This window comes from Phalacrocorax aristotelis, chromosome W (genome assembly GCF_949628215.1).
Source record: "Phalacrocorax aristotelis chromosome W, bGulAri2.1, whole genome shotgun sequence".
Taxonomy (NCBI): Eukaryota; Metazoa; Chordata; class Aves; order Suliformes; family Phalacrocoracidae; genus Phalacrocorax; species Phalacrocorax aristotelis.
The window spans coordinates 8,697,044-8,724,872 of record NC_134310.1 but is presented as its reverse complement, the minus strand read 5'-3'; the positions used below and the strand labels follow the sequence as shown (position 1 = coordinate 8,724,872).

Genomic DNA, 27,829 nt, shown 5'->3' with positions numbered 1-27,829 from the left:
CTTGGCGCAGACTAGAAGAATCTCTGCTTTGTGAGAAACATTTAATTCAACACAATGAATTACAAGAGGACAGATTTACATAACAACAACTGTAACAAACTGTTCAAAAAGGAAAATAATTTTCACTGGCTGCAATACCAGGTAAGGTTCCCCAAAGCAATACCTGGTAGAGCAGCAGCAAAGTACAATTCAGTCTTCTTGCAGTACTCCAAGTGAGCAATATCAGAGACTTTTGTATTTTCAAGTCTTTAACAAAAGAGTTAATATAGTATCAGTCACTTTGGCATGGGATTTTTTTCAAGAAGCTTAAACCTATTCAGACCACTAAGCTGAACTACTCCCAAAGGCTATTACTTTCCAGGTAACTCCCCTGGTCCCTTGTGGTCACCGCTAATCATTCTTATATGATAAAGGCTCTGGGAGCTACTTTCTTCCCCAAGTTTTGGGATACCAACAACTTGTACAATCGGCTAGCAGCACAATATTTAATCCACCACTTCATACTGTACTCTCAGCTGAGATGTCCACGCATGAATTATGCAATGGATACCCTAAGACTAAAGTAACTTTTGTAACCTAGTCAACACATTCTCCAAGCTATAAACTCTCATCTTCCTCCCCTCTCCCTCTTCTCCCTCCCCAGATAAACCCCTTTTTAGCCACAAGTTACCCCAATATGCTCACAGATGTACTAGAAGAGACTGAGGAATCAATCAAGGTACCCGTGGTGAAGCCAAATACTTATAAACACATTAAGGCAGGTTTCACATAATTTCCTTTTTGGACACAAAATGCTGGTCACTTCACTGCACATGCAAATAAGAAAGATTTAATACTTAATAAAAAGCTTTAAATTTGTTTTTAGATATCAATTATAGAAAAAATCAACCTTTTTTCCTTTCTTGTTTTAAAAGAGGTCAGAACATTACTGCACACGAAAGCAGATGTGTAGACACACCTATTGGAATGGATCCCCTTCCCTCCACACACACAGAAACAGAGGTCGGGGTTCTTGGCACCAGAAGAGAGAGGAGGAAGTTCTTCTCATTGTCAGTCAGAAATGAGTCATCCTTCCTTCTGACTGGACTTAAACCAAAGCAAAATATACCATAGAGTGGGTATATTTATCTTCGAAACTCTATTTGGCTATGCTTGGGCATATGCACAACTCCGTATCAAAAATGCGCACAGTTGTGCTGGAACTAACTAAGAAACCGATTGCTATTGTTGTAAGACCAATTCCTCAAGTGTAACTTCCCCTACTAATCAAAACATCATCTGGAAGAGGCACTGGCAGTTCATCTCTGAGACTACACTTCCAAGACCAATGTGGTCTTGCGAGGAAAAGGAAATTCAGTGACCCAAACTGACACATGGAATGACAATCCACAACATAAAATGACCTCCCTACAGTCTGGTACAAACAGGTAGCCTACAGCAGAGTAGCCAAGGAGTGAAACAGCATCTCTCTCGCTTTGTTAGAGAGAAAATTGTTTCTATGGGTCATTGTTAAAAGTACTTTGATAGAAAAGGTTAAAAATGTATCACCTATTGCTGACCCACAATAAAAAAAAAAAAAAAAAGACAGGAAATTTGGTTCCTAGTATTCTCCCTCCCACCATTTTTTATTCTGTTATTCCCTCCCACTTTTGCATTCCCCATTACCCTACCCCTTTAGAAAAAGGAAGGGAAGTAGAGTTTGGTCAAGTTCCATCTTCAAAACTACCCAGCAATTAATGAACCATCAGCTTTTCATCGTTTCCTGAAGTGTACGTCAAAATGCTCATAGGTACAGTTGGATTGTGGGCGCAATTTACTCGGCAGATGCTCTTGGCTTTGTTGAGCTGACCCTGCTGATAGGGTTTATACTGGGAATTCTTAGATGGAACTCCCTAGAAGACAGAGGGGAAAAAAGACTTTGTAAGTCAATAAGAACTTTTAATATCTTTATAGCAAGCTAGCCCTTAAAAGAATAAGGCCATTGCCATAACATATCTATTTCTTTGTCTCCTGTTTTTCCATCTTCAGCAGACAGTTTGCCCTGGTTCTTTGCTGTTGCCCAATCTTTGTAGTGGAGAGGAACATGAGATATTCACTGTCCAAATAAAGCTACCGTTAGTGATGTGGTGAAACAGGAAAATACAGAGAGCCCAGATATAAGATGGTATCTCCCAAAGGCCAAAGAGATTTGGGCCCAATGTTATTCAACATCTTTATAAGTGATCTGGATAACGGCATCAAGTGTAGCCTGATGAAGTTTGCAGATGACACCAAGTTGAGTGGGGAAGCAGACACTCCAGAAGGGAGAGCTGCTCTGCAGGGAGATCTGGATAGGCTGGAGGAGTGGGCCAGCAAAAACCTTATGAAGTTCAACAAGGACAAGTGTAAGGTCATGCACCTGGGAAAACATAATCCAGGAGTGCAGCACAGACTGGGATCCACCTGGCTGGAGAGCAGCTCTGTGGAAAGGGACCTGGGGGTCCTGGCGGACAGGAAGCTCAACATGAGCCAACAGTGTGCTGCTGCGGCCAAGAAGGCCAACAGGATGCTGGGTTGCATCAAAAAGGGCATCGCCAGCAGAGAGAAAGAAGTCATTATCCCGCTCTACTCAGCGCTTGTCAGGCCACACCTGGAGTGCTGTGTGCAGTTCTGGTCCCCCCTATACAAAAAGGATGTGGACAGGCTGGAAGGGGTCCAGAGAAGGGCCACCAAGATGATCAGAGGACTGGGAAGCTGCCATACAAGGATAGGCTGGGAGAACTGGGTTTGTTCAGCCTTGAGAAAAGGAGGCTCAGAGGGGATCTCATCACCATGTACCAGTACTTAAGGGGTAGCTACAAAGAAGGCAGAGACTCCCTTTTTACAAGGAGTCACATGGAGAAGACAAGGGGGAATGGACACAAGTTGCTCTTGGGGAGATTCCGATTGGACACCAGAGGGAAATTTTTCACACTGAGGACAGTCACCATTGGAATAATCTCCCCAGGGAAGTGGTTGACTCGGCCACGTTGGGCACCTTCAAGAGTCGTCTGGACAGGGTGCTGGGCCATCTTGTCTAGACTGTGCTCTTCCTAGAAATGCTGGACTAGATGATCCCTGGGGTCCCTTCCAACCTGTGTTTCTGTGATTTCATGTTATAATCGCCCTTCCAGCTTGAAGGATTGCTTAATATAAATCACTCTTCCTTCCACCTGAATTACAGCTGCCACTCCCTCCAAAGGGGCTTGTCTCTTCTGCTATTCATCCTAAAAATTCTTCTTTTTCACCTCCACATTCTTGATTTGCGCCTCACAGGCTCTGGAGTCTACATAATGACGCACCCAGGGTATCGGCTATCCTATTTCAGTGACAGAACACTAATTGCTCTTCTTAGGCTAAAGTTAAAACGATTCAAAAATTAAAATCAGTAAGTTCTGTTTTCACCTCACTGCACAAGCTCCACTGACGACACATACAGTGCTCCTGGCTAGGGTTACATCAAAGGAACACAGCAAGGAAAAACTCTGCTTCATAGCATGGCGCACTGTCCCTATCTAGTGCAACATAAAACATTTAAGGGAACTCCTGTGGGTGTGTCCTGACTTGACCTTATATATCTGCTTTTTTCTGCATTGCTACACAGTAGCGATTCATTATTCAGCACTTTAAAAACTTTCACTGCACAAGTGAAAGTCAGACATATACTCGAGAACAAGAAGCAAGCCCTCTGCGATACTTTTAAGGGATGCACAATGTAAAGGCACATTTCTGTGAATCCTCTAGTTACTGCTGTTACACCATCTTAAACTTTTCAGAAGTTTCCAGATTTTTAATATATACCTTCTTCCATTACTTTCAGTTTATAAATTCCCAGAGCATATAAAGCTTTTAGCAACCTCCCTCTTTTGACAGGCAGGTTGCCTTTTTCTAACTTTCTACAAATATTATTTTAAAAATTCCACAAATGTGCCCTCTAACATACCCTGCAAGAAAATGCGTACTAAATATGCAAAAGCAAGAGAAAAAGGCAGGCAGGGAGAGAAATTGAGTCCATACAATGGCAGCTGTCAGAGAACAGAATCATTAAGGTTGGTAAAGACCTCTAGGATCATCAAGTCCAACCATCAACCCAACACCACCATGCCCCCTCAACCATGGCCTGAGGTGTCATGTCTACACGTTTTTTTTGAACACCTCAAAAGGTCCTTTCTGCCCACAGTGTCCTCTTGCCTATCATAGGAAGTAATAAATAAGCAAGCAGGGGGAAAAAACCCTGACATGACAAGACAAACATTTTTGTAAGAACTGATCCATTTTCAAGACAGAATCCTTCAAGCGCTTACATACACGTTCTGGTTACACTCTTAGCCCATCTGACGCAGACATAAGGCCCAGAACATTCCATGACAACACAAGCACCCACCAGACATCACACACATCAAAATATTTGATTTTTTCCTGAAAGCATGGCTACTACACCTTTAAAAGTGCATGCTAAAAAGCAAAGATAGGTCAATATATACTAAGACCCCTTCTGAAAATGTTTCTGCCCTCAGTGAAGTACAATTGAAGGTGAGAAAGGATGCTGTCACATTACCTGGACTACACATTTTCCATCTCCTGGTCATGGTCCTGCTCCTCCTCCTCCTCCTCTTCTCCTCCTTCCTCACCTCCTCCTTTCTCTGAAGGAGCTTCCCCGTCTCTCGCTATTTCCTCTACATGGGCAAGCATGTCAGCCATCAGGGCTTCCTCCAGCCTCTTTCGCACCTGCTGCACCAGTTCCTCTTGCTTCCTAACCCAAATCAATGAACACTGACATCAATCCTCAAAGCTGTCCCTTTCAAAGGAAAGGAATCTTAAATCCCTCATGCACAAGGCTGGCAGACAAGCATGGCTTTGGAACAGCCTTCTGTAACAATTGCATTGTAAAAATATTGCCTGGCATTATACTGTAAATGAAGCAGAAAGAAACGCTTTAAAATGTTGTCCAATATTTCCTATTACAGGTCCTTAGAATTGATTGTACCATTTTTAATTCCAGCTGAAATTTTCCTAATCTAGCAGCTGACTCATGATTTTTCTTTTTATTTAAATTCCTAGTACTATTATTAATTTAAACAAGAAAGTCAGCCTACTCTGCTCAGATTTCCAAAAATGAGCCTAGAGAAAATGGAGTTTCTGACCATTTCGATCTTTTTGCTCATACTCCCTTTGAGTCACAACATTAAATTTTACAGCTCCTTTTCTGTCAAAGTCATAGTAAATTAATGATCAACAATCTGTGGCTCATGGGACTCCTATTTCATCCCAGCCACAGGAAATCATGAAGTTATAAGCAGACCATTTTTCCTGGACATTCATGTATAAGTCAAGCACAGAAAAAAGAGTCATCCTGTAATTCAAAAAGATTTATCAGTCGAACAGTCAAAACAATTACTACCTTTAAACACTGCTAATGAATGCAAAGTAGTGTGCTTTCAGGTTAGTGTCTTCGGTATATTCAGTTCTCTATCAAGTGCTTAAAGCTGAATTTCATCAGTCTTGATTTAGCAATCTAATTCATTACTGAAAACAAGCTACAGCTAAATAAATTGCACCCTTGTTTGCTGCCACTGCAGCAGTTAGTGCTTTCATTTGCTCTTGTGCTGACACAGAGTAAGGTGAAGAGAATCAAATCACACTTCAGGATTTCTCACATCCCTTCTTTGCTTAGAAGCGCCTTAATCAAGGTTACCCAAATTCAGACAACTTTTTCAATAAAAGGGGACATACTCTGACATGAAAAACAAATATGAACCTGAAACCTCAGAGTAACTGAGCATGGTCAAAATAAAAATAATAGGCTTTAGTACATGCCTGTATGAGAGCAGCGTCCCATAATTTTTTTTTACTCTACTGATAAAGAAGCATTCAAATTAATTCAGCAAGCAATAGTGCTCCATCAGACATTTAAACTTGCCATTGAAAAAGAAGAAAGAAAAAAAAAAAAAGGGGGGGGGAAGGGAGGAGGGTACCACAAGGAAACTTGTTCCAGGACAGTGATATTTCTGGTTAATACCTAATATCTTCATCTGTCACCATAAATGCTTTGCAAAGCGGCTGTGAGGTATTTAGCCAAACTCCGGGATTCTTCTCTACGGCCGCAGACAGCTGTCCGGTGATCGGCATAGTGCTGGTGTGCAGGGCACTAGCTATAGCAGAGAGAAGGGTTTCATCAGTGCAGCCAGGTCCAACCCCTGCAAGTGGGAGGAAAGGCGATAATCGACTTTGCACGAGACAAAGAACAGCAAATCAGGACAACAGGCATTATTTAAACTTTAATGGCAAAGCAGGTACTGTCATTTAGAAAGCTAACACAACATAAATCTTAGTCCTAAACACTTCCAACAGCACTTGTACAACTCTCTCCAAGGTTATTTAAACCTCATTCTGTCACACAAAAAAACCCAAATTGGGAATGGAAGCTGTTTCCATTCTGCTTCTGGAAAATGAACAAAAAAAAAAAAAAAAGCAGCTTTGCTTGGGTATCCCCTGAGGAGGGAGGGCACAGAGCCTCCCTGGCAGAGCACTAACAGTTCCTGCTGAAGCAGGAACTGCCACAGCACTGGACAACAGGGAGGTCAAACACAATAGCTTCAAATCACTGCTGATCAGTATCAAAATGCCACCCCTGGAGTTAAGGGCAGACCCTGATTACCTTGTAAACCTTTTGGAAGGTCCATTGTTTTCACCAGCTCCTCTGCAATGTCAAAAGCATTCAGTCCACTTAATTTCTTCTCCCAGAAGAGCTAACATCAAAGAAAGTGTTTATTGGCACAAAACAAATGGAATTGACAGCTACACAAAGCACCTGCTTACTACCAAATGAGGGAAGAACACTGCTGCAGACAATTTTGTATTGGATTTACTACAGAAGGGAGCTGCCGCGCAGGGAACAATCCTCATCGCCAGTCAGGCCCACAACTCTGTCCTGATTTGCTACCTTGAAAGAGACTTTGTTTTCTTGCAGGGTCTGGTACTTTCACTGCTTCTGAACTGGAACAGCAAGGCGAGGCTCGCTGGCTTTCATCGAAGCGCACATAGTGTGGGACAGCCTTTTTGACACTCCTATTCCCCTCTTGCTGTCTCACACATACCACAGAAGTTATGGAATGCAAGATGGTATCAAAGCTCTTCCCAAGGTAAAGCGTTATTTTATTCCTCTCTAGCAGTGTCTCACGAGAATAACCACATCCAGTCCTTTGCTGTATTTTGAATCACAGCTTCTCCTCAAGCTTAAGAGCATGTGAATGCATGGTTTGGTGGAAAGTCAGACACCATGCCTAGATACACCTTCAACTCTCACTCTATAAGGATGATCAATGAATAGCTGGAGTACCATCTGTCTTCCAAGAAAGCACTTTTACCTAGATTTTAGGAAACGAAGAATTTACCCCAAACAGTCCACACGTGTCCCCTCTTCATGCCTGCCCAAATATGAGTGCAACTGAACTCGCATTACTTTTCCAACCGCCAGTTCCCAGCAAGGGGAATAAGGACAGTCAGAGCTAAAACACAGAGGCTGGATATTCTCTAGCCTGTGACTTTCATGGTAGGACTCAGCACTGCTTTCAAATTTTGAAGAAACACCTGGAGTCTGCTGACCAGAGGTTAAAATATAAAATATTTTACTAGACTGTAGTGAAGTTATAATTTAACAGACTTGTAGACATATAATGCAGAGAAAGACACAAGAAAGAGCAGGTATGCCCTATCCCATGCTATATAACAGAAAAAGAAACATATAAACCAATATGTGTGTATATATCTTATACATACAGTATATATATTTTTTATATATACACACACATACATACCTAAGAACCTCTAAAGGACCTTCTCAGAAAACAGACGCCAATGTCATAAAAAGAAAAAGGATTATGTAAGGAAAGCACAAGCAGAGCCTAGGAAGCTGCATTACAATACATGGTAATGTGAGCAGAGAAACCGCACAGGCCAGATTACACCACCTCTGTGCGCTGGGGCTGCTCTCTGTTGTCTAACAGATTACACTCACACATCAGTCTGTGCTCACATATCAATCTCTTCCACAGCAGGGATACAAATCTCTATCCAGCCTAGTGTTTTGCATATCAGTGTCATATCTTTAGTGTCCTCTTTTACAGTCTTAACTAGCCAAGGGGTTTATAGGAATAGGAACAACACTATAAACACACATGCTCTACTTCCTTAGGAAACCATGCTAAAACCCCACCAACCTGTTAAAAAAAACAACCAAACAAACAAAAAAAAACACACAAAAACAAACACACACACCCAAACCAAACAACAAAAAAAACCAAAACACACCACCCAACTCCATTTCAAATAGAACCTCACTCACACTTCAGAAAGTGCTCGAGGGAGGATGTGGGTAACTATAGGCCCATCAGCCTTAGTTCAATCCCTGGGAAAGTTATGGAACGAATCCTCCTGGGGGCCCTCACAAGTCAATTGAAGTACGTGATTGGGAAAAGCCAACATGGCTTCACTAAAGGCAGATCGTGCTTGACAAACCTGGTGGCCTTCTATGACAAAGTGACTTGCCTGGTTGACGTGGGGCAGGCGGTGGACATTGTCTACCTGGACTTCTCCAAGGCCTTTGATACAGTCCCCCACAGTCTCCTCCTGGAGAAATTGATGTGTTATGGCCTAGAGAAGTGGTCTGTGCAGTGGGTGGGGAACTGGCTGACAGGCTGCACCCAAAGGGTGGTGGTAAATAGCTCCTCCTCAAACTGGCAACCTGTCACAAGTGGAGTCCCCCAGGGATCGATATTGGGCCCAATGTTATTCAACATCTTTATAAGTGATCTGGATAACGGCATCAAGTGTAGCCTGATGAAGTTTGCAGATGACACCAAGTTGAGTGGGGAAGCAGACACTCCAGAAGGAAGAGCTGCTCTGCAGGGAGATCTGGATAGGCTGGAGGAGTGGGCCAGCAAGAACCTTATGAAGTTCAACAAGGACAAGTGTAAGGTCATGCACCTGGGAAAACATAATCCGGGAGTGCAGCACAGACTGGGATCCACCTGGCTGGAGAGCAGCTCTGTGGAAAGGGACCTGGGGGTCCTGGCGGACAGGAAGCTCAACATGAGCCAACAGTGTGCTGCTGCGGCCAAGAAGGCCAACAGGATGCTGGGTTGCATCAAAAAGGGCATCGCCAGCAGAGAGAAAGAAGTCATTATCCCGCTCTACTCAGCGCTTGTCAGGCCACACCTGGAGTGCTGTGTCCAGTTCTGGTCCCCCCTATACAAAAAGGATGTGGACGGGCTGGAAGGGGTCCAGAGAAGGGCCACCAAGATGATCAGAGGACTGGGAAGCTGCCATACAAGGATAGGCTGGGAGAGCTGGGTTTGTTCAGCCTTGAGAAAAGGAGGCTCAGAGGGGATCTCATCACCATGTACCAGTACTTAAGGGGTAGCTACAAAGAAGATGGAGACTCCCTTTTTACAAGGAGTCACATGGAGAGGACAAGGGGGAATGGACACAAGTTGCTCTTGGGGAGATTCCGATTGGACACCAGAGGGAAATTTTTCACACTGAGGACAGTCACCATTGGAATAATCTCCCCAGGGAAGGGGTTGACTCGGCCACGTTGGACACCTTTGAGAGTCGTCTGGACAGGGTGCTGGGCCATCTTGTCTAGACTGTGCTCTTCCCAGAAAGGTTGGACTAGATGATCCCTGAGGTCCCTTCCAACCTGGGATTCTGTGATTCTGAGAAAGGTAGTTTTTAAATTTGCAGAAAAGGTTTTCAATGTGAGAGGTGGGTATGTTATAAGGTATTTTTAAAATTTTACTGAAATCACTTTCCCTCTTGGAATTAAAATATCATTCCACCAGACCTACAAGAGTTTAAAAGGTACTGATGTCAGCATCCGAACATCTAATGCAGCTGAACACCTAAGTTTCCAAAAGGTATAAAGATGGACTCACTACAGGAAAGGACTCTCAGAATCCCTGGTGTGAGCTCCGTGGAGACAAGAGGCTGTCAGCTCCAGGTAATATTAATGAAATGAGAATGCCTTCCAAAGGCTGCTTGGAACAGGTACATCTTATTTTACCAGTGCCCAACTTCGAACCACACTTGTCCTAAGCACCCTTTTTGCATCCTTTCACTAGATGAAATTAAGCTGAAAGATTTCCTTTAATTGTGGCATATTCTCTTGTTCACAAATACACAGTATGAAAAGAAACAAGCTTTGATTTTGTATTAATGACAACATTCCAAGTGAATTTATGACCTTATTCATACAGGTAGAGTTAACTAATAACGATCTAGGCATCTGAAAAACAGGCCCATGCAGGGGATACCCTTGCACAGTCCCTTGCACTACGTCACAAATACCACATTTTGTGGTCGGTACAGGAACAGGGATTTCTTGAAACACAGACTTCTTATACAACTGGAACATTTGACAGTGATTCTAATTACAATGCAAACGTCCCCTAAAGTGGTTGTGACACCTGTCTAAATTTGTAGATAATTTATAAAACACAGTGCAGACAGCATATTAACTATCTATTGGAAATGGCTTTTGTTCTGATTTTAAAGCTGGGAGCAGTGTAAATTATTGTTTCTGAAATATCAGAGACTTCAAATTGCCATGGACTACTTCTGCAGCATCACAAAATTAAAGCGGTTTATTTTGGGACCCTCCCAGCAGCAAAACGAGGAGTTTCTTTGTTCTGGAGAAGAAGCTACTAAGCTACAAGCCTTACCTGCCGTGGCTGGTCCACAGCTTTCTGAGGATCACTCTTCACCTTATTGCTGGGATGGTTTGTGATCTTTGTGACAGGTTGTTTGAATATGGAGGCTGTCTGCCTGACGGGCAGCGCTGTGTTCAAATCAGGCTTGCCCTAAAAATTTCAAAACAGAAGGAGTGGAAAAGCCCCCAAAATATTTTCAATTTACTAAAATGCTACTAACAGCCATAAACATGTACAGCAGGGAAAAGAAGAGTTCATGGACTTGAAAACTCATCTCAAGCTATGTGAGTTAAGACTGTTACAAATGCATAACTACATTCAAATCTTGCCTTAGACTTATCAAAACTAAACTAAGTTTTCCACTCTCACACTCAACATACTAGCCTCCTCTCATTCTAGTTTACACACATCGGTTTTATCCCAGTTGTGACAGAATTTAGGAGTTGGAACACTGAGTTTGCACTTTCACAAGCCTCCTGTAGATCACTCAAACAGAAAATTTCAACACAATATTTGTAATAATTAGAAAAAATTATGAAGTGGGATTTAGAGACCGTTTTGTGCCTCCAGAAACCATGCTAAACCGTTCTGTTTAAATCCAGTTGTTGACACCAGTAAACAAATCAATACAGCTGGAACCTTGGTCGCTTTTTTAACCTTCAATTCTTAACAGAATTCAGGTTTTAAATGGAGCTCGTAACAATCAAGTTTTCACTACAAGGCTGCATTTTATGTTAGTGGAAACATAGGAAGACCATTCCTCATTCCAGAGATCCAACATGCATGCAAGTCTTGAAATGGCTGTAGGACATACTTTGTTCCTGAGGATGTAGACACCACGTCTGCTTAACATATTTATTCATAAGATGTAGAAAAGAGGTATTCAGGACAAATATAATTCTGAATCTTCTGTGTGCTAATCCATTTATAAGCCAATGAGAACTATTCGTACATTATTGAAAGGTTTGGGCAGAATTCTTAGCCTATGAGATGTGTGTTAGCTGCTGGTCTCTGCAGCAAGGCATGTTTCTTTTAAAATATCACTACAGCACCTAGCATTGTAAGTACACGTTCCAGTCACTACGATGATGATTCTTGACTGGCTGACATACTTTGAAAATAAGCATTATACTATTTTCCTCACTTCATTTAAGTGCATAGACATAAGCTTTTGGGTTCTGAAAAAGCTTTTGGCATCTGATGAAGATATTTAAGAATGACTTGAGCCAATCTCTCCAGGCAGGCCGTATACCTATGTCACTGTAATCTTGACTAAACCTTAATCAAAATTACCAGGTGCCAAACACAGACCCTTTTACTGTGTTCTACAAATAGGCCTTGCCATCCTTTTGTCTCTTCAGCTTTTCGCCCAAAATGCATCCCCTCCTTAAATCAGTTCCAAAGCCAAGATCCCAGCACTGCCTACAGATAGCTCCAGGGAGTCGAGTTGCTCGTGGGAGGCTGTGTTACCTCCTCATCCCTGCTGCCCCACACCACTCTTCCCTCCTCCCCCAAACCGAATGCCAGAGCACAGCAGAGCTGCTGCACAGCCACAGGAGTCAGCTGGAGATTTGGGGCTCTGGAGGAGATTGTGCTGGAGAAGGGAGGGGAGGAGAAAAAGCTGCCAGCCCTCTCTCTAGCCCCTCTGATTTAGCAGTACTGCAATATTCTTCCATGGTATCAGTACCCTGGAAGAACCAGTGAATTGCAGTATTTCTCCAGCACCCCATAACAGAGGTGTTATCTCACACAACTCCAGTTTCACACATTAATTACATTTTCACACTATCACTGATGTTGTTCTGAGAGGCAGTCTGGTCAGTACAACAGCAGACAGAAAGGGGAAAACTGCCACTGCATCTTAGTCTTACTTTGGCTTGGTTGGAACAGTCATAGCGCATCCTCTGTCTGTTCTTGTTCATTTTATTCAACAACATTTTTCCTGTGCGGAAGTCAAAAGTGCTCAGGTCCATCGAGCTCCCAAGGTAGCGTGCCAGCTGGGGCTTGCTTCGGAACTTTTTACCACTTGGGCTGAAAAAAACACAGAGAAGAAACAAGGAGGGAAATTGAAATGCTCTGGACTTCAATACCAGCGCTCTCTGCAACTCAGGAGAAGCATTTTTTATTTCCTTCATGAAAAACAATGTGTGCTGAACTTCTAAGAATGAATCTCACATGAAACTCTTAAGTGGGTATGATTGCTTTCATATCGACTCCTCGTGATTACTGTGGAAGAGACATATTAAGTGCAGACCATGTTAAAGTGTTTTATACGTAAAGAGGAAGATTCAAACCAGGTACAAATGAACATTGCTTAACTCACACAATAACAACATGGAAGGTATCAGCACAGCTGTACTTACCACTTGGTTGTCTCAAACAATAAATGCCCATTTTCAAGCATAACTTTTTCCTCCCAGGAGCGTTAAGTTTGCCTAGCACCACAACCATCTCATCGGACTCCTTCCCCCCTCCCCCAGCCTTGAATAGCACATTCAAGTTGGATTACAAGTCTTTGGTAGCATTCTGAACACTTAAAGATTACACAGGAGCAAGGAGGAAGAACAGAAGGTAACTGCTGACAAGCTACAAAGCAAAGAATTACAAAGCTCAAGTGATGCAAAGATAAAGGTCAAACCTTAGAAAAGTTTCCATTAATGGCAAAAGGGAAGAAAGGTTATTTTTAAACACCTGGTTTCACATGAAAGACTACAACCTGGCGAGCAGGCACAAATTACTCCAGCTCCTCACTGTTGTTGGGCTGATTTGGATTTTTGTGTTTTGTTGGGTTTTTTTGGTGTTTTATTTTCCTGTTTGTTTTAAATATAACATCGCCTTTTGCACTACTACAAAAAGCACTGCTAGGTAAGCTCTTTAATTTTTTTATGCACAAAGCAAGAATATGTCTGTGTTATGACTGCAGTGTAGAACTATACAAAGTATTCTTCACATCCTCATTTAGCATCATAAAAACACCTCTTTATTCCCTTAGTTTCTCTCATTTCTGGTCTTCTGCGTCTTGCATATTCAATCTTAGTATCCATCTGGTAGAAGCTCACTCCACATACATATCTCATACTAAGCACAGGTTAGTTGGGTGAAAGGCATTTTAAGACCAAAAATGCCAGTTACCACCCCACCCCTATTTATCCATTTTCTTCTTTTAAAGAGCGGTTAGTAGTGTTAGAACATTTTTTTCAGCCATATCGCATGGAAGCGGGGTGGTCTCCTCCCTAGCCTACAAATACCCTCTGCTCTCGATGTACCAAGGATCTTGCTTAGAAGATGTAAGGTCACATTTACACTTCCACAAGTGAGACCTCACGAACAGGCTGTCCACTGTACACGGTGGTGGCACCTATGAGTTCAACAGCTCAATTCAAAGCAACTTTGCAACACCCAAGCATTGAACTTGACATGCCTAGGAGCAGTATCTACGTATTAGCATCTCTATTTTTCTACTGAGAGAAGTGCTCTCAATGCAACTTATACCTGGCAGAGACAAAACAACACCAATGAGGTTCAAATGCTTTGAGGACAGTTGGAGCTCTGTGATTAAGGTTACCGTCTGTTATTCCTGAAGCCAGAAACTCATGCTACTCATTGCAAGGTTTCTATTTGAAGGCCAAGAATAACTCGAAATAATAAAGTTGTCACGGGATGAGAGGAAAGAAGTATTACTATTTCAGCAGCATAGGCCCCGCTCTACCACAGTGGTGGTGTACACACTGGTAAGATACTAACAACCTCTCTAGGGTCTTCCCAAAGGAAAAAAGCTCCAAGGAAAAAGCCTCTTTTAAATACAGTATCTACTTCCTTGAAGCCTTTATTAGGGGAAAGATCTGAAAAAAATAGCATAAGCATAGAATTTCTAGTATGGGACAATGGCAAAGCAATTAGTTCAAGTCAGACTGTGTATTCAAAAAAATAGATTAAAAAAATCTGGAAAGAACCAAACTATTAAAAACTCTCCAAAAGCTGTGGGACAAGGTTAATATTAATTACACTAAAACTGAAATCTGAAACACACTCTTCAAAGGACTTACAACTGAAAGGTTATGGTCATCCCACACACAGCATCTGCTTAGGAAGCTCCTGGCCCCAACTGCTCCCAAGCTGCTTACCCTGCCCTGTATCTGCTCCCTGCTACCACCACTGCTCAGGCATGAAAGCATTCATGCAAATGCACAGTTAATCAGACGGGGAAAATAATCCATCTTTAGAGGGCAGGGAGAAGAGGAGGAAACACTTTATCACTGGTTATTCCTCAGCTGGATCAGTTCACTACTGAGCTGCACAAACACTCAGGCCAGAAGATGACATAGAAAGTAAGAATAAGCAGACAGGAACAGAGACTGGGTCCAGACTCAAATTTGAAACCACTTTTTAAAATATAAAGGGAGTTATATGACTCAATCCAGAAAGAGGAATAACCAACTACAGCAGCTTTTAGGCCAGAACCATCGCTGCCATCAGTGAAGCCAAGAGAAACTCCTACTACATGAAGAATATGACACTGCTTCCTCTTCCAAGATCTGCAGCTCAATTTACAGTTTAGTGCCTTAGTAATTTTAAAAATACGACAGTGACTTGTGTGCTTCAAAGAACAGCGTAACTTCCAGAACAACAGAGCCAGATACACTCAGAGACAGTATTTTAAATGAATATAGCCCTTCAGCTTTTTTGTTTAGTATGTGTTCTAGTAACTTTGCAATGGATCTGAAAATCTGCTTAAAGTCCACGTACATCTGAAAAACCCACCTGAAATGACTCAGAGTCCTGTCTCTTCCTGGGGAAGCTTGGCCCAAAGGAAAAGCACTGAAATGTTCAGAAGAACAACTCTTATTCTCATTATGTCTTGAAAAAGGCAATACCATAGCAAGCTTCTCTGGAACAATGGCAGACCAGGGAACAAAGCTACAACTCAAAGCTGACAGTAAACTTGCTCAGTAAACATAATCAGAAAGGAAGTGGCTGGTGTGCTCTGGAGCTCCTGGGGTCCCTCGGGCAGGAGCACGCTTGGTAGGACACAGCCACTGAGGGCACCTACAGACCCCTGAGAGGGTCAAAGGAGCGGGGGGGAAGGCAGCCAAAAAACCCACGAAACTTGAGCAGCGGGGCTGCTTGCTGTACGTCACAAGGCACAGAAACAGTAAACCAGCATTTATGAATTCCAAACATTGTTAAAATGCTTGTGCCCTTTAAATGTCACAAAAAAATGATATTTATCTCCTTCCACTCCAGTACAAAAGCTTTGCTCTGCACTCCTGTTTTTGATATACAAAGACTTTGAAGAGACCCAGAAGAGAAACATCTTGGTACAAAGCTGCAAAAATCAACCTCTTCTAAACAATACTGCAGGCACCGATCCTGTGAGTGCACTGTACTCGGTTCCTGAGTTAAGGTCCTTCACACTTCATGTTACAAAAAGCAAGGCGACTGCAAAGTTGCAAACGATTTTACATGCTCGTCCATCAAAAGCTCCAACGCGTTATCTGCTTGCGCAGCCTGCCTTGGCACTAACAAAACGAACCCGAGGAAGACCGAGGGGTGGTATGACCAAACCCAAGCCACCCTCCTTTATTATTCAGACTTTTTGGGCGCGGATTAAGCTGAATGCATGGCAGCCTATTGAAGGGCCAGGTGCTGCCAGGTGCCCGCTGCTCTCCATGTGCAGCTCACCCTTTGTTTCCTGCCTTATATTCTTAAGGAAAGACCAACTGCGAGCCCAGACCCTCTCCCCTCCTCCCTCATTACCCAGTCTCCTCCCCTCCGCTCTCCCTATTTAGCCTACGCAGGATCTGCACAACTTGGAAAGCAAGGGACAAAAGACAAAAAACCCGAACAAACCCAGGCATCGCCTGCCTTTTAAAGCAATAGAGACAGGAATAACCTAGGTAAAAAGGGCGATCGATAGCATAAGCCCAAAGCCTCATTCCCTCGGTGGGGGGTGATGGCTATAATACAAAATGTTTTTCCTTCTCCATTTTAATCGTGCTCCCTCCTGCGCGGAGCTGGGGAGTCACAGCCCACCCCAGCCTCCCTCGGCTGCACTTGCTCTCCCCAGCTCCGCTCCAGGCCAAGGCCAGCGCCAGGGTCCTTTAGGTGCTGTACGCCCCCCGACACTGCTTCCTCGGGAGAGGTACATACCCTGGGACACCTCACATGCTGTTGCCCTTAGCCCCCCCCCCCCCCCCCGCTCGCAGCATCCGCACGTTGTCCCTGAGTGCAGCATCTGCACCAAGTCCTGCCTCAGTGGTCCCGCACTCCAACAACTCAGTTATCCCGGGACAGGCTAGCACAGACACACTCGCAGCTTTCACCAGCACACATAAAAAGCACCGGTGCAAATGCACAAGACCAGGTGAGACTCCTCCAGCTGCCATAACTCACCCCACATCTTCACACATCCACACGGCAGCATCTCCCCATCTCTCCACAAACGGGTACCCTCGGCTCTGCACAGAGCAGCCTCCAGGGAGCACACGGAGGCCCCGCGCTGCTGCCCGCAGTGGCCTGTGAAGGGATGCTCCCTGCCCCGCAGGGCAACGGGGTTGTCTTTTTTCATTAACTGGGGCTCCGACCACAAAAAATAAAAAATAAAAATCCAAACACTCCAAAAAACCACTCCAAAACCCAACTTGGATACACACAATATTTCAAATTTCCAAAAGCACCCCACCCCTAAACAAGCAGCTGAGCAGCAGTCCCGTAACACAGGAATGAGCACGAATATAACCAGCTATTTTTATAAGGCTCCTCTCAAGCACCATGAGAGCTTCCCTGGGGGAGCTGTGGGTAAAACAGAACAGCCAAGAACAAGCAAAGTACGGTCTCAGTAAAAGCATTCTCCTCCACAATTTTTTTTTTTTTTTTGGGGGGGGGAGTGGGGAGTATACAGACCAAAATATACTTGGGGGGGTGGGTGGGGGTGAGTTAAAAACGTTTTCTTCAACTTTTTACATAGGTGCTGCACAGGTAAGAAATTCATAACAAAATAAGCTCCACCCAAGGGATGTGTTAAGTTTTCCTGAACAGCGATGTCAACAACTCCTTGAAGCAGAGACGAGCAGCGATCCCAAACTTCTCAGACCCTTGGTCATCAAACCTCCAGCAGAAAAACACTATGAAGAAAAGCCACGCAAAGCAGCACTAAATTCTCCTTCCCCTAGGTGAGAACACCGAGTTTAAGGAGAGCCTTTGTAGCCAAAACTCTCTCAAATACAACTTTTCAAAGCTTTTCCCAAAGACAAGCTTTTTCACAAAAACCCCGATACGCTTCCCCTCCTGAAATCCTGCATCCCTGCACCTTCCCCGCTCGCTCTGATGTTGGCCCACAAGCCCCACTGCATCAGCCAGACACCCATGTGGGGTTCCCAACTCTTAAGCCACAGGCAGACGAGAGAATGCACTCCAGTTAGAAAATTCCTGCACAATCAACAGCTGGTGAGCGCGAGGTTATAGGACTGCTCCTAAAAATCCGCTCAGGGACTTACACCTCAAGGTGGGTTTATTTTCCAGCCAGTGAGCGGCTTGCAGACACTCACATCTCAACAGGCTGAACATACTCGGTACAACCCATTCATCTTGTTGCCCAAAGCAGAACTCGTATTCGACAGAAACCTTCGCGCACAAAGCACGTGCTGCCAGTGCTCAGGGTTACAAAAGGAAACCTCCAAATCGAAAGTGCCCTAAACAACGGTTCGGAAAAGCAGGAACTGCCACCCCGTCACTGATCACCTCGGCTCAGCGTTAATTCCTGAGGCTGGTGGTTGCACACGAGAGCACTCGTTTCCAAACCATGCATGCAATTTTACCTACAAACACTTACTACACCTGTGCGTTCAGGGTAGCCGGCCAAAAAATCATCCAGGTAAACAACAGGTAGAAATAGCAGAGGTATTAATAAATTGCTACACACACATTTTCCACTCTGAGGTAATGCAAAATGCAACAGTAACCAAAAATTAGTGCAGCAGGGCCCTATTATACCTTTGATGTCCATCCAAACTAATATAAAGGGAAAATCCATTATAATTTAGGAATAAAAACACGCTACTTATCCTCTCTCCCCCTCTTTTCTAAGTTCAGCTCTGAGACTGCAACTTTACAAATAAAATAACTTATTGGAAAAACAGGGATCTTTTAAGCTTTCAGTGGCACCTCCTCTAGCTGCTGCCGGTGGTCTTCTCCCCGCAGACTCCAAGCCACAGCGGTGGAGCCGGCACTTCCAGCTTTAGGCTCTCGAGGATATTTGCTGGTTCTCTCACTGCCCAGCACGGCACACTTTCCTCAGAACCATAACCTGATTTAAAAAAAAAAAACCTAACACATGCAGAAGTTGATGGCATACATTTTGCCAACTGGAAAGGCAAGATAAGGACACCTGGATAACTTCTGCTATGTTCCTCCAGCTCCCGATGGACCTAAGTTTTGCACATCAGCTCACGGGTGTGCTCAGGCTGGGAAGGATCCATATGGCCCACCTACAGCCATAGGAAACGTACATCGATATCAAGAGGAATCCTTCAGGCAGAGCCGGCAGCTCCGCAGCCATACACTTCTCCCAGGAGCAGCACCCCCGGGATAAGACACCCCGAGCCCAGCCCCTGGACTCTCACCCACAGCAATAGCCCGCGGGCGGGCAAAGGCTTCTTTCTTCACCCGACCCCTTCGTGTTCTTTAATATATAGAAAACGCAGCAGATAGAGCCTCAGAAGGCCGGCAGCCACTCTCACCGATACCCTGGCTACCTCACAAACACCGCGTTTATTTGACATTCCAAAAAAATAGCTGTATTTGCCAGGCGTGAGCCACCCTGCGCGGAAGAGCGGGGCCCCCCGGAGGCGGGGGGGCGGCACCGCCACCTGTAGCGGCCTCCCCCCGGTACCCCCCGCCTCAGGGAAGCGCGGCCCAAGCCCACCCGTCTCCCCCCCAGCCCCCTCCGGGCCCAAGGCAGCGGTGCCACCACCCCCCGAGCGCTCCCACCTCTTCCGCTCCATCGCGGCCCGGCCCGGCCCGCCGCCGCCGCCTCCTCCCGCCGGCGGATGGTTCGCGCTCCCCCCCGCCCCGGGAGGGCCCCGCTCCCGCCTGCGGCCTCCGCCGGGCCCTGCCACCACCCCGCGCTGCTACCGCCGCGCTTCTTCACGCCGAAGGCAGCCGCTCCGGCTCGGCTCCGCCCACTCCCACGGCTCCACTCTCAGCCCCTCCTACCTCCGCACATGGATCCCTCCGCCCGCCTACGCCGTGGGGATATAGTCCCTCCCGGCCCACCCCCCTCGGCGGGGAGCTACACACACACACAGCGCCCCAGTGTCGTGGCACTGCCCCTTTGGGCATCTTCCCCCGCGATCCCGCCCCGGCCCCACAGCACAGCGGGAACGCAGACCCCGCCAGGACGCGGGGCATGGATGGGCCACACACCCCCACCAGAACAGGGGTGTCTCTGCATCCGTGTGCGCGCTGCCGTACCCCAGAAGCGAGGCGTCCACTCCCGCTCCTCAGAAACCCGAGGTACAATGGGGCACCTGCATTCTGGCAGCTGGGTGTTCCTCACCATTACACTACCCACGTGCTGAAAAACACCGAGTGCCATGAGGCAGCCTGCCTCCCAAAGCAGATAAATCAAAAAATCACCCAAATCAGCTGTCATCAGCCATGGAAACAAGCAGAATGTCAGGATACCTTGACAGAAAAAACTCTTTCATCTAGCCTGGCAGGTAACTCCAGTTCAAAGCTTTCTGCTCTGCAGCCAAATATCCCAGACCCAACAGAGGAGCTTATTTCAGAGCAGGAGGCACCCGGGAACTCCCAACCCACCGGCCCCCACAGCAGGGCAGAGCCTGAGGTCGGTCCAGGAGACGACCACAGAAGAGACCAACAAGGGCTGAATGTCACAGACTCATGGCACTGGGGTGGGTGCAAGGACTCCCTGTCCCGTCTCCACTTACGCCTTTCATGATGAAAGGGAAGCGGCGGGACCAGCGTGGCCAACTGCTTCGGAGGGGCCGGCAGGGATGCAAGCCTGCCTTCTCCCAAGGGCAGTTCTGAACTTACATCCTCAAACCAGAGCTGAAGGTGCTTTTTGATTTCTGTAAATCCAAAGCCCCGTGAGCCTGGCCACCGCTGTGCCCTCTAGTGGAACTCTCCAGGTTTTGAAGGAGAAGTTTCTCCTCTGTCCGGTCATTGTCTTTTAACTAATTTGTTCGTATAATGTATGTGACAGTTGGTTAGCTCATTCTGAAAAATAATGAGCTGTTAGAGAAGAGGCAATGCTAGAATGTTAAAAATTAGCAAGATCATTCATGACACTTGAACAGTGATTACTTGAATTTTAACAGAAGTTTGCCCAAGAATGGAGAAGATATTTCTAATAGAGTATTTCTGAAGAGTGCTTGCTCTCGTGGAAGGAGAAATACCAGAAATTAAATCAGTTATACACTAACTCTAGTGTTAATGAGAGGCAAAGCCATCATCTGAAATGCTGCAGAAAACAGCAGCAGCTAAACAATCACCAAAGGGCAAACAAATCCAAAGTCCGTACATTTCTTGCAGTGCCTGCCAATGCAGGCAGTTAGCACTTTGAATATGTTTTTCTCCTTTAAATATCTTCTAATCTCACCTGCAGTGCACAGTGCTATCACCAGGGCTTTGCTAAAGGTAAATTTCATTGATGGGAGCTGCAGACTGAGAGCAGGCTCCTTAGAGGGGGCACCACAGACAGACCCTCAGGCCTCAAGTGGCCTTCTGAAGAAAGAACTCTCTGAGCCATGGGAGCAGAGTCTCACCCACCCACAGGAACAAGCCAAAACTAGGTCATTTCTGAAGTCAGCAGCAGCGTATTCTGCCCATCCCATCTAGATGTGTTAAATAGGCAAATACGAGCAGAGACTCCAACTGTTCAAATCTGAGCTTACAATCCTGATGACGTGTGAGTACAGGCTAACATAATGTCCACTTCCAAGGTGTGCTCTGGATGAAAATGGATCAATATCAATACCCCCATGTATAACATAGGGCTGTTGAGGTCAAACCTGCATTCTCAGTATTTCAAGTCACAGCAGCTTTGGCCTTTCCGGAGTCAGCCATCAGTTCAGGAGCACCACGGAGTGTGACTGACTGAGGAAATCACATGGTTATCCCATAATGCCATGAGCTCCTGTGCCGCCCTATTGGAGGTAGCAGGGCAGCAAAGAGGGTTTTTCATGCAAAAATGCTATTCCCCGCCCCACCAGTTAATTATCAGCGATGCTGCCGAAGCAATGTCAAAGCAATTAGCCTGTTAAGTAGTTCAAGCGTCCTGCACAGCACTGCCATTTAGGCAAGTTTTACAACAGTTCTCCATAGAAACAGCGCTCGGAAGCCTTCAGCCCTGAAGGTGACACCCAAGCAGCACAGCTACTACAGCAGAGATTTTTCCCTAAAGAGATTCGAACCTTTCATTACAGCCAGAAATTATAATGAGGTGAAACCTGGCACTAAACAGAGAGAAAAGAGTAATCCTGTTCTCACCCAGAGATAAGTTTGTTTGCAAATTCTGGTTGTTGCGGAAAGGGGTGAACTTCCCCTCTGAGTCGTCTGCTGTGGCTTAGTGGCTGAGACCAGATCAAGAATAATCCTTGTACTTCCTTTATCTAACAGCTAAACACCTTTTCATCTAAAGGGCTCTGCTAGTGGGTTGTTTCATCACCAATTCATGTTGACAAATATAACTATACCTATGAAGAATAGATACATATTCCTTTCCTACTCAAAACCCACATTAAGAAAGTAATTGAGCAGCTCTCAACTGCTGGTTTTCACCCTGGTACACAGAAAGCCTCCCAGGGTTTGCAGACTGCCTTTCCTGAGCCCCTAAATTAAGCCAGAAATGCTAGCCTGTTTTCAGGCAGCACACACTGCTTTAAAATGGCATGTGCCCAACCAGACAGTTTAAGGGGTCCACAAAATGGTGTTAAAAAGAAACAAAACCTTGCTTTAAACTAAATGCCAGGAATTTGTGTTACCACAAAACCCTGCAATATTGGCTATGAAACATTAACTGCACACAAGAGCCCACAGTTGCTACTGACCTAGGATAGATTAGTTTAAAATCCACACATCACTAAGAATAGTTCAAGAACTACATCGGTATTAAGAGTGATTAGCAACAACTACTCAGGGACAAACAAAAGGCTCATCAAGCACTCCATCAGCCACCAGCTGACACCTGAAGAACCTGCACAGGAAGGGAGGCGAACACGCAGCAGGCACTCCTTAGTTCAAACAAGCTGAAGACGTAACCCAAACCCAAAGCAGGAGTTTAGTCTAAAGAATACAGACTAAGAAGGTAACACAAAAGCCCAAAAATACCATTCACCTGGTTTATTTTGTACATCAGGTTTATAATTTACTGCCATTAGGATAAGACCTGCTGTGAAAGTGATCAGAGGAAGAGTACTAAGCAGGCTGGTCGGTGAAGTTAAATTTGTTCCCAACCAAGCGGTCACAACTGTTCACAGGAGAAAGGGACACCACGACCTGTTGCAATGTATTGGGCATTTCAAGTTCACCTCAAAGCAGGGTCTCAGAGGACAGATGGCTCCAAAACACTATCCAGCAATAAATTTCCTACAATAAACACAAAGCAGTCATTAAGCAGTGCTTCCTGCAAAGTGCTACAGCAGCCAGCACTAGAGACAGATTTCAGAAGCCTCCAGTATCCAGGCAAGAAGTTTACGTTACAGAAGCCAATGCAGGCACGGCAGAACACAGGCGTGCGGGCCTACGGCCTCTTTGGAAGGAGTCCCAGGCCACCACAGAAACATCCTTTTGCTCTATTCCTGTAGAGGAATATGCTCTTTCCGTATGGTTTATGCACAATGACACATTAAATCTCTTGCTTCAAAACGAAGATGTGCTGGTTTTGGCTGAGAAGGGGTTAATTCTCCTCACCGGGAGGGGGTCGGCTACCTTTCCAGCTTCCCGCGCTCTGCCGCGGGGCGGGGGGGGCTGGGAGGGGCGGGGCCATGGTGGGGGCGGCTGGCCCCGACTGGCCAATGGCAGGTTCATTCCATACCACGTGACACCGTGACCAGTATATTAAGGGGGGGGCAGTTTGCGGCTCGGGAGCAGCGCAGCGTCGGGTCGGCGGGCGGTTAGCGGCTGTGGCGCGTGCGGGTTGTTTCAGCGGTTCCTTCCCCCCTCCCCCGGGGCTTTGCACCTCTCGTTGTTCTCCTTTACATTGCATTTCTGTTGTTGTTTCTTCTAATTTTCATTATTAAACTGTTCTTATCCCAACCCACGAGCGTTACCCTTCTGATTCTCTCCCCCATCTACCGGTGGGGCAGTGAGCGAGCGGCTGTGTGGGGCCGAGCTGCCGGCTAAACTGCGACAGAAGAACATACACCGTGGTCTCAGGCACATATCCATGTTCCTGCTACTGGCTAAGAGTTTTTAAGTAAAGATAGCCTTTAATAGGTACTTTAATTGCCTCTGCATGACTTGAGAGCTTTTCCACTGACTTATCCATAAATATGGTCACCCGAGATGCTACAAGTGCAGCTGACTTCATGAAAAGTTTCTTCTGGCCTTAGGTTACACGAAGGATCTGTGCAAAATGTATTTTGAAAAAGGGGAAGACGCAGTAAGTTGTTTGAACTACAACAAATATCTCTGGAGAGACTTACAAAACTACTAATGATTTGCTCTGTGTCTTCCAGGCTCACTGATCTTCCTATAAAATGTGTATCTTGAAGACAAGTATCTTACTTTCATTTAGCAACATTTAAGTGTAACTGTTCTGACTGGAAGAAACAACCATCAAGATGTCTATAGTTTCCTCTGGACCTTTTCCCATCAGCATCCTTTAAGGCAAGGCAAAAAAGTCTTCCTTACTCCCTTCTATCTGCAGCAAGGAATAAAAAAAGCTCTCAGCCTGCCTCCTACATAAACACGTGTTGAGAGGCCTAACAGAAGGTATTATCTAACTGCTGCTTTAGCTTTACAGATGGCCAGTCTTACAGAATATTCAGCACATTTCATATGCAATTAAACAAGGGGAAAAAAAAACTCGAGAAAGCCAGTTTTCCAATGGATTTGTGGTACAAGTAACCAGCTCTGAACATTCAACTTACTTTTAGTAACAGTTACAAGCAACAGAAAGGCATGTGAATTTGCCCAGCAACAAAATTAGTCAGGAGCTGGAAGCCATTCTACCTAGGATTAGAAGTAAACAGGCCTGTCAAAAGTTCCAAATTACCAGAGAACACTTGATTTGACTTCTCAAGAACCACATTAGGTTGTGAAAAATCAACTGCTTGCAAAATAATCACTTGAAAAACACCCTTATTAATATTTCATCCTTCTGGCACTCTGTGAAGCCCCATATTAAAAAAGAAAAAGCCCTGAACAATCGAACCAAGGAGTTCTGTTTTGCACCAACAATACAATTGTGCCCTGGACAAAGAGGACACGACTGTCACCTCAACACAACACGACTACTTAAGCCAAGAGATGCACAAACAAAAAACTTACCATTAGAGGGAAGCTTAGTCTTCAGTTTTAAACTTGCCACTGATGTAGGGAACATACTGAAGGACAAGCTTCCAGTCTGTGAACCATATTAAACCAGTACCATCTACACCACCCCACGTAACGAGGGTGGGAGTCCTAAAGGAGACACACACACACAGTTAAACAACGTTAATTCTCCACTGTGGAAGGTCTGGCAAATGCTCATCGCTAAGGCACCTGGAAAGTAATTTCAATCAAGAAAAAAAGCTTGGCAGAAACCTTGAAAGAATCTCACAGACACAGACAAGTATTAGTCCCCAGGGCAGTGAAAGTGTTTTACAGCTTCATGTTGACGTGCTTTTACTTAAAAAGGGCATACCAAGTTAAGAAAAGACACACTTATTTGTTTAACTATTCTACTGCTACAGGTCGCGTTCCCGTTACTCTGGCCCGCAGGCTGCTTCAGTCTCCCGCACGCAACACTGCAAAGCGGCACCCGCTGGCACCGCGACAAACACCTACAACTCTGAAACGCTCTGAAGGCGGCCAGAGCAACCCAGAGGACAAAGCCGCCTCAGCCAAACCCCCGCCAGGCAGACACGCACACACAACCCCCCACCCCGCCCCTCCCAGCCCCTCCAACCCAGCTCCAGCGCCGCTCCGCACCCCCGGGGCCAGCCCAGCGGGGTTAGCGGGCCTCACACGGACACGGACCCGCGGAACACAGTGCGGGGGAACGAAGAGCGCTCGGGAGGACCGCCAAGGCCCTCAGGTGCGCGGGGGGCGCCGCGGCCGGCCCCAAGGCCCAGGACGAAGGGCACGGAGCAGGCCACACACCACCCGCCGTGCATCCCGGGACCACCGGCAGCCCACCCCACGCCGCTGTGAAGGAGCCCCGGGGCGACGGGGCAGCCCGGGCCAGGCCTCACCAGTTCTGCAGGAGCTGGACATAGCGCGGCCCCAACAGCCCGCTCAGCATTGCGCCGCCCTCAAAGTCACCCCCACGGTGCATGCGCGGGCACGACGCCGACACACAAAAGCCCTCGCGACACGCATGTGCGCATTGAACGGGGCTGCTCGCAGTGCTGCCTGAGTCAAGAGCGGCGTTGTCATGGCAACGCGCCCTCCTGCGGTCGTTGTCCCTCATGGCCCCGCGGGTCTGTGTCCAGGCTCCGGTCGGAGGGGGGACATGGACCCCCCAGGGGATGGGCCTGTCCCCACGCAGGAGAGGGGACATGGAGCCCCGAGGGGCTGGGATTCTCATCGCATTTAGCTGGGCCCGCTTCTCACCCTCCGTGCTGGAGGAAGGCGGCCCCTTTCCACAGCAGTTTCCCCAGGCCCATCAGTGCCTCTGCAAATCCTCCTCATCGCTGCGGCTCAGCCTCTCTGTTACCGAAATCGGGAATAAACCTCGTAACACCAATGTAGTGTCAAAAGGCAGGCATTCTTTATTCACGGTGCCGGATGCACGGGGGATCGCACCTCCTAGCGTGTGTACCTCAAAACTCATTGGCAGGACTAAAATACATATACTAATACATAATCATGAAGGGGATATACATATGTAGAGTAAAAGGTGGAGACTTCCGAGAACTTATTAACATACAGTCCCTCCTCTTTGTGCAGACTCTGTTGATCCTGGGGGTCTTCTCTGGTAGTCGAGGGAAGGAAGGCCAATAGTCCTCCTCACCTCAACTTTTCACCTTTTTCTTCTTGTAAATGTGCCAAACCACAGTACTGGTCTTATCTAGCTTGGTTGTTGTTCGCTTTCCCATCTTCCATATGTCGGATAATCTTTGGCCTTAGAAATACTAATTTAGTGGTAACAACCCTCCTCTTATCTCTTTGTCTTCATCCTTAGTTCCTTGTCGTCCTTGAGCCCATGTCTGTTCTTTATGTCACGTTCCTTGTAGGTCACCTTGCTCCAACCTAAGATACATACTTATCTTGCACTGAAACAATGAAACATTTCACTGCTACCAATTATTCTAAACTACAAATGAACCTACAGGATAATACTGGGTAAAAATAAAAGCATATATCATCTCCTCCAACAGGAGAGAGTTTAAGCAGACTCTTCCAGCAGAGGGTCCTAAATCCACCATCAATTCCATAATGTTCCCCAGGCTCCGCTCCAACTCCAAGCCAGCTCAGCCTCTTGTGAACCTGCAGAAAGTCCTGGAGGACGTTGGAGCCCAAAGCAGTCATCTGCCTGAGACCTGTGGCTGGCCTGCCAAAGCTCAGGGCTGCAAATGCTCCCCGAGCTCCCCTGCACAAATCCACAGTAACGGTGTCCTCCAGCGATGCCAGCAGCCGTCGTCTTTCCTCACGCCCAGTGCTGGTTGCCGAGAGCCGAGATTCACAGAGCGGAACCTGTTGCAAAAATCCAGCTCCTGCTTTTTCCTCACCAGGACGCGGAACAACTATTTTATCAGTCCTTTGCGTGACTGACTCAACACCACGTTTCATACTGATGGTTCGAGTGTTTCTCTGCTGAGGTGCCAGCAGGGTGACACGGGTTACTGAACCATGCAGACTTTTGGGTTCATTTTGGCAAGCTGTTTCCCCACTGCCCACGCACCAGCTGGTGCACGAGGAAGTCAGACGGG

General features: G+C 46.0%; 2 protein-coding genes across 8 annotated transcripts in view; both read right to left on the bottom strand.

Annotated features, from left to right (window-relative positions):
- Nucleotides 1-24: 24 nt before the first annotated feature.
- Nucleotides 25-26,270, bottom strand: UQCR11 (ubiquinol-cytochrome c reductase, complex III subunit XI). 3 transcript variants are annotated; one of them, XR_012657677.1, is made up of 7 exons: nucleotides 26,150-26,270; nucleotides 25,242-25,376; nucleotides 12,599-12,758; nucleotides 6,677-6,767; nucleotides 6,038-6,215; nucleotides 4,577-4,771; nucleotides 25-1,892 (listed from the first exon to the last, which is right to left on the bottom strand). XR_012657677.1 is itself a non-coding variant. In XM_075076914.1 (3 exons), exons 1-2 carry the CDS (start codon nucleotides 26,230-26,232, stop codon nucleotides 25,256-25,258), a joined length of 204 nt encoding a protein of 67 aa, XP_074933015.1. In that variant the 5' UTR covers nucleotides 26,233-26,270; the 3' UTR covers nucleotides 23,076-23,317; nucleotides 25,231-25,255. The 3 variants fall into 3 exon arrangements, 2 of the variants coding, with proteins under 2 accessions (XP_074933015.1, XP_074933016.1); XM_075076914.1 differs by lacking the exons at nucleotides 25-1,892; nucleotides 4,577-4,771; nucleotides 6,038-6,215; nucleotides 6,677-6,767; nucleotides 12,599-12,758 and adding an exon at nucleotides 23,076-23,317 and having other exon boundaries at nucleotides 25,231-25,376; XM_075076915.1 differs by lacking the exons at nucleotides 25-1,892; nucleotides 4,577-4,771; nucleotides 6,038-6,215; nucleotides 6,677-6,767; nucleotides 12,599-12,758 and adding an exon at nucleotides 23,076-23,336.
- The window catches only part of MBD3 (methyl-CpG binding domain protein 3), a 200,540-nt gene continuing 172,735 nt past the window's right edge, over nucleotides 25-27,829 (bottom strand). For 2 of the 5 annotated variants that reach the window (XM_075076910.1, XM_075076909.1), the window contains exons 2-9: nucleotides 19,716-19,743; nucleotides 15,489-15,545; nucleotides 12,599-12,758; nucleotides 10,740-10,877; nucleotides 6,677-6,767; nucleotides 6,038-6,215; nucleotides 4,577-4,771; nucleotides 25-1,892 (exon numbers count right to left, since the gene is read on the bottom strand). In XM_075076910.1, coding sequence (XP_074933011.1) covers nucleotides 4,582-4,771; nucleotides 6,038-6,215; nucleotides 6,677-6,767; nucleotides 10,740-10,877; nucleotides 12,599-12,758; nucleotides 15,489-15,545; nucleotides 19,716-19,729 — 828 coding nt within the window. In that variant the 5' untranslated portion in view covers nucleotides 19,730-19,743 and the 3' untranslated portion in view covers nucleotides 25-1,892; nucleotides 4,577-4,581. Of the gene's footprint in view, nucleotides 1,893-4,576; nucleotides 4,772-6,037; nucleotides 6,216-6,676; nucleotides 6,768-10,739; nucleotides 10,878-12,598; nucleotides 12,759-15,488; nucleotides 15,546-19,715; nucleotides 19,864-27,829 lie in introns of those variants that run through there. The other 3 variants (XM_075076913.1, XM_075076912.1, XM_075076911.1) reach the window with 2 other exon arrangements.